The sequence below is a fragment of the Castor canadensis genome, chromosome X (assembly GCF_047511655.1).
Source record: "Castor canadensis chromosome X, mCasCan1.hap1v2, whole genome shotgun sequence".
In the NCBI taxonomy this organism is placed as follows: Eukaryota; Metazoa; Chordata; class Mammalia; order Rodentia; family Castoridae; genus Castor; species Castor canadensis.
The window spans coordinates 52,549,993-52,556,053 of NC_133405.1; the positions used below are offsets into that span (position 1 = coordinate 52,549,993).

At 44.2% G+C, this 6,061-nt stretch overlaps 1 protein-coding gene across 5 annotated transcripts; it reads right to left on the reverse strand.

The window, feature by feature from the left end:
* Positions 1-343: 343 nt before the first annotated feature.
* Positions 344-5,097, reverse strand: Armcx3 (armadillo repeat containing X-linked 3). 5 transcript variants are annotated; one of them, XM_020174706.2, is made up of 5 exons: positions 4,937-5,097; positions 4,322-4,401; positions 3,935-3,995; positions 3,605-3,675; positions 344-3,349 (listed from the first exon to the last, which is right to left on the reverse strand). In XM_020174706.2, the coding sequence occupies exon 5, from the start codon at positions 3,201-3,203 to the stop codon at positions 2,064-2,066; it is 1,140 nt and encodes a 379-aa protein (XP_020030295.1). In that variant the 5' UTR covers positions 3,204-3,349; positions 3,605-3,675; positions 3,935-3,995; positions 4,322-4,401; positions 4,937-5,097; the 3' UTR covers positions 344-2,063. The 5 variants fall into 5 exon arrangements, with proteins under 5 accessions (XP_020030295.1, XP_020030297.1, XP_073920286.1 ...); XM_020174708.2 differs by having other exon boundaries at positions 4,322-4,429; positions 4,937-5,094; XM_074064185.1 differs by lacking the exon at positions 4,937-5,097 and adding an exon at positions 4,783-4,925.
* Between the last annotated feature and the right edge of the window lie 964 nt (positions 5,098-6,061).

Sequence of the window (6,061 nt, forward strand, 5' to 3'; positions counted from 1 at the left end):
CTCTCTTTCCATCCTTAAAACTGGTATCAAATGAGTCCCCATATGTGTATCCAACAACTTTAAGTCAGCCTGCCCCTTCTTCCTTTGCTTACTACAGGCATCAGAGTACATAAATGGAAACCTGGGGCTAAAACCAGATCATAATCATGAAGGGGATGTTACCCCTTCCTGGATTAATATGTAAAGCAGGATAGTATCCCAAACCAACCAAGAATATATTGTGGAGGCTGGAGAGATCATGACTGAGGTAACACTGAGTCTTTGGAAAAGAAGGAAAAGCCTTATTCCTTTGAGAAATTATTTTACAGTTGCCTTATAAGAATGACAGAACTCTACACAGTAATCACTTAATAAATGTTAACCTTTATTGTTGTTATTTATGAAATGACACTGAAACATGGCAGAATGCCCCAGGAAAACAAAGTCAACCAAAAAAACTATTAATCCTGCATTCTAGATACTTAAGGATATTCACTTTTCTTAATTAACTGCTATGTGCCATAACATTACAAGTACTTTGCATGTATCATCTCATTTAATCCTTACAATAAGCCTCATCCTCACCACTCATCTATCGTTTCAAAAAGGAAACTTCAACCCTCCTCATTTTTAACCTATTTTTCCCCTCAGTACATGCTCAAATTAATCACCTGCTTCATTCCCAGTACTTTTCTTTTTTCAAAAATTTCCTAAAAGTTGATATTCATTTTAGATAAATAAGGACACATAGATTAATAAAAAGAAAAAAAAGTAAAGATCATCCCATATCCTTCACCCAAAGATACCTACTGCTACTATGTGGGTGCATATAATTTTATAGTTTTTAGTGTCTTTTTAAGCATGATTTAATATCCCCCCCATACATGGAATCATACTATGAATACTGCTATCTAACTTACCTTTCTCACTTAATGCCTGATGAATATCTTTCCCTGGCAGTATAGATTTGCATCAGCATATTTTTCATGTAATATTGTGTAAACACTCCTAAATTTACTTAACCAATTCACTGTTCTAGACACTGAAGTTGTTCCCAATTTGTACTATCTTAGACTGTGCTGATATAAACAGCCTTGTACATACAATCTTTGGCCAAATATTCAGTTACTTCCTTAGGACAAAAGATTTACATATTTTAAGGCTTAAAGATATGTATTACCAAATGACCACCACCAGGATTTCAAAGAGTCCATTTTGTCACACCATCCTTGACACTGCACTGTAGGAGAGAGAGGGGGACATTTATATGGATTCCCACTATTTTCTTGTCAAAAATATTTAGTGGTGCTTGGTGTTCAATGTGATAATATTCAAACAGCATTTCACAACAGGCTTCACCCAGCTTTCCAAATTTATTTAATCCTACTCCACACACTCTCCAATCTAAGCAGACTGCTTTCCTGACTGCCATAGGAAGGGTCCTGTCTCAATGTCCTCTTTATACCATTTCCCCAGGTTCCTGTGTCATGGAATGCCCTTACTGCCCTACCCGACTCAGGACTTATTTTCAATGGCTGGATCCTCCATGAAGCTTTAGCTCTGACTTGTGTAACCAACAAGCCTTTGCCTCTTCTGTGCTCTGAGACATTTGACAATGAATGCATGCTCCAGATGGTTTTTTTTTTTTTTTGGTTTGTATGTTTTCTTATCTCTCCAACTAAATTATAAACCAAAGGACAAGGATGGTGTCTTTCTTCTTTTTTTCTTTCCAGCATTAACACACAGCTTTATTGATGATGCACAAATGAAATCAATGCAAAGGACAGAAGGGAGCTTACTTATGACGAATTGGTTCACTGTCACTTATGCAGAGGAAATAGTAAAAATATTTCAATCTAGGCAGCAAGATAAAAAGCAACAAACATGTTTTCAGAACAAGTAGTGATATTCATTCACCCAGCTTAAATCTGAAGACCAACTTGGTTAAATATCAGCAATGATGATACAATATTCATTTCATTAGTCAAAATTGGCAGCTGAAAGGAATTCTTTGCCATATAAACAAGGTGGCAAAAAGGAAGAGTTTACAATGTGTGTTGCTTCTAAACTACAAAGTCAAGAAGTTATTCCTGGCTCTTTGGGAACATATGCTCAGCCAGTTTGGCCATGAATTTTCCAACTTTTACTTTCACCAAAAAATCATGGTGACTTTCTATTCCTAGAACCTTATCAGCACACACTTGAAATTCTTTTAAAAAGAAAAAAAGTGAACCTTCACCAAACTGATTCTGAGAAGGTTCGTTTTCTTCCCACTTAAAATTGTCATTTATGTTCTCCAAAATGATCAGAAGTTTAAGAATAACCTCTTTGTTCTCCTTCTTATTAAAGAGGGAACCCAGCGAAGATGGTACTTGGGCCCTGAGCAGTTCTCTAGTCATGGCTGGATTTTCAGCCAAATTCAAAAGAAGTTTCAAAACCTGAAGTTTAGTTTCTTCATTTCCTGCTGAAAATAAGCGAAAGAAGTCTGAAATGGAATTAGCAAGAATGTGCTGATACTCATTAGTAACAGTCATATTCGTAAGCAATCTGAGTCCAGCCAGCTGCACAGATGAGTTCAAGCGAGAAGTGACTGTGTCATCACACACTTGATTCATGTATATCTTAAGCCTACGCTGATTTTCAGCATTCACACTCAAGTTATTTAGGACGATTAAAGCCTTTTCCTTAACGATGGGATCCCGAGTATTGAGAATCTTTGCAACAATTGGGAGACCACCCAGATCACGAATAATATCTCTGTTAAATGCATAAGCAGCATTGTTACCTAGAGCAATTAAAGCTGCTTCAAGAATATAAGGCTTTTCAGACATCTCAACCAAACAAAGTACTTTTTGTAGCTCTTGAGGGGACAACACTGTATCATCTGAATTAGGGGAAGCCCGTTTCTGGACAGCCCGGCGTGCCCGGGTAGCCCTGGCCCTTGCTCTGGCTCTAGCTCTGGTCCCAGCTTCGGTCCCAATCCTGGCCCAAGGTGGGTACCATACTATACTCTTGCTCTCATTACTGTCATCATCATCATCAGACCAGTCATTATACCTGGCCCCCACACAGTCTCCAGCATCATCCACATCCCCAGAACCACCCTCAGCCATTTTCTCCTTGTTCTGTTTTCTTCCCCGGGTCAGTCTATAGATGCAATAGCAGGCTCCAGCCCCAATCACCAGGCCTGCAGTCACCCAGCCTACTTTCCTAGCGTAGCCCATGCAATCGTCCCTGACAATAGCAGGGACCAAGGAACAGAGTAGTCACTCAGGGTTAGGGGAGAGCGTTGTGGGCCTGGCTGCAGGCCTATGGAGAGTGCTCTTCTTCAGCCACTTGAAGGCCACAACAGCTGATTCTGGAGGTGGACCTGGAAGTGAAGGCAGGAAATAGGGTTTGAATTTCTCTTCTTTGTGTTGCCCCATGCAGAGTTACAGAGAGGGACAGGAGAATAGTAAGTGAAAGCTGGGTGGGAAATAAAAATTGTCGATAAAATCTCTAGCCCCCCCCTAGGGACCTATCCTCACCCTAAGCATAGATACAGACAATGGAGTCCACAGATTCTGTTGAGGCCTCAGTCACCACAACCTCAGGTGTCCCCAGGGAGTAGCACCCTTGCACTAACCTCCTTGTGACAGGCAGTGTGCCCCTCCTTCCCTTCCCTAGAGGTGTGCCACGCCCAACAATCTTTCTGATCTGTAGAGAGACCAGAGCCAGTGAGAACTGAGAGTTTGAATGATTGTGTGTTTGTTGCTTTCCTGATTCACCATCCAGGTTGTTAGATTCTTTTAAAAACCTCACGATGCCATCCAAAACATGCACACTCCTGCCCCCACCCCAATCCCCATCCTCAAATGGGAGGATATAAAAAAAATAAGATTGGGTGAGCCTGTCCAAACCAAGACCGATTTCTAACCCCTCCCCCATTCCAGGCAGCCCCCACATCCACACCGACCTCTACTGATCCCTGGAAACTTCCTCCTTCGTTTCAAGTGGTGCCACCTGCTACAACAGACCTGCAGGATGACAGATCGAAAACATGGGGACTAAGTGCTGTTGAGAGAGGAGGATTATGAACAAAGTATCTGATAGGTTTTCCTGCTGTCATTCCCCCCTCCCCCCTTGCGCGCACAAACAGACACGCACACGCACACACACACACACACGCGCGCGCACAAACACACACACACACACACACACACACACAGCGCACGCCATTTCGCCACAGTCCGGGTACTGCCAGAAACACATTCAGACTCAGACCTGAACCTAGATTACTGTCTCTGGTTTTCCCCCACCTCCTTCCCCGCCCCTCTTAGCTGGGGTCGTCAGATGGGCTTACCCTCAAATCGACCTTCACCGATCTGGGTTAATTTGCTTCCTCTTCTTTTGCCTGGCGTTGTTCCGCAACCTACGGAAAGACTGACCACCCAGGAGAGGCTTGGACCCACTAGACACAGAGCCACGGTCAGGAAGACACAGCCACCGGCAGAAAGACGGGAAACAGCCGCTACTGAGTGCTTGGTGGACGGACCCGTCCCCAGAGAACGAAACTCTTTCCTAATTCAGAGGCCTGGTTGTCAACGGTTTCCCACCCTGTTACCCCTCTCTGGGTTCTACCAACACATCACGTTGCATCCCACCACCAATGCCCCCATGTCCAGTCCTTCCCCACCCGCACTGTCCTAGTGAACTGGGGGCCAACACCCAGGCCACAACTCCCTTTCCGGATTGCGGGCCTCAACTCACAGCAGATTTCCATCTCCCGATTTCTGGGCTTCTGCCCAAACACCCCCTGCTCACCGTTTCGCAGCATCGAAATGGTCTGCGGGCGGGACATATGTCTTGGAAAGCGGGCGGCGAGTGGGAGAGACGACTGAGGCGCCTCAGGACCTGCGACGGTCTCCGCCCTACACCCTCCACCACCCCCACTTTATGGAATCTCCCAGGCACTGACCTGCAAGGATCCGGGACAATTTCCTTTTCCTCCTCTTTCTTCCCTCTGCTGCAGGCCCGCCCGCCCTTAGGGCAACAGGGAGCTGGTACTCAGACGGGAACAACGACCAGGACAAGAAGGACTTCTGCACACGTCAGCTCTTGGTCACGTGAGAGCTACGTCATCCACCAACTCGGATCCCCAATTTCCCCTCCCACCAGCAGTGCGGCAGAAAAGGGCCCGCCTCCCTCTATTCCCTCCCTCCCCCTTACTAGGCCTTGTTACTCTTTCTTCTTCGCTAATCCCATCGCCCTGTAGTTGTGTTTCCCTTCCTCCAATTACTGGAACCGGGCAGCATCTTCCCTCGGGGCTACTGACCACTGCACTTTTTTGAAAACTTGGCTCTTCCTTCCCTAGGCTTCTGGGACAGCAGCCTTTCCCTCTACCTCCCCTCCTCCCACCTATTATGTCTACCGTTTCCTCTGAAATCTAGTCCTAGATCTGAAACGAACGAGCAGTCAGAAAAGGAAACCCGGAATGAGCGTGTGGTTTTTACTTTCTTAATACTCTTGTTATTTTTTTTTCTGTCCATCCCCACCTCCGGCCTGCATTCTGTTCATGAGGAGAAAATACCATAAAGCTATTTTCATTGTAGAAAAAAGAGTGGAGATGGGAGAGCAGTGTTGGGTGGTGGCTTCTAAAAGTCCCACATTTCTCACTTGGTGGAAAGTGTTATCCACTTCACTCAAAGCAATCTTAATGTCGTCTGGAGCCTAGCACCTAACACAAAGCTGAGTGAGCTAATCACAGTGTCTAAGAGTATGTAAATCTTCTGACTAGGCCAATCTTTTGAATAGGAGAGCAACAAACTCTCTCACCGGAATTAAGCTAGCAAGGAGGAGGCTTTGAGTTCTCAGAAGATAGTAACAGAAGAGATTGAGTAGAAAGCACATCTCCATAGTCAGTATCTGTAAGATAAAAATGAATGCATTCTGATAAAGTGACTGATATAAAAAGAACATTACAGAATATACTTGAGTACAAATAGAGACTATCATCTGTAAATGAAATAGATATTAGAGGAACATGGAGATCAAGACAAACTTGACTGAACTTGGCATCTAGCAATTAGTGTGAAACTATTTC

Excerpts from the sequence above, each read along its gene's own strand:
- Armcx3 (XM_074064186.1), bottom strand. The coding sequence starts at position 3,203 with ATGGGCTACGCTAGGAAAGTAGGCTGGGTGACTGCAGGCCTGGTGATT.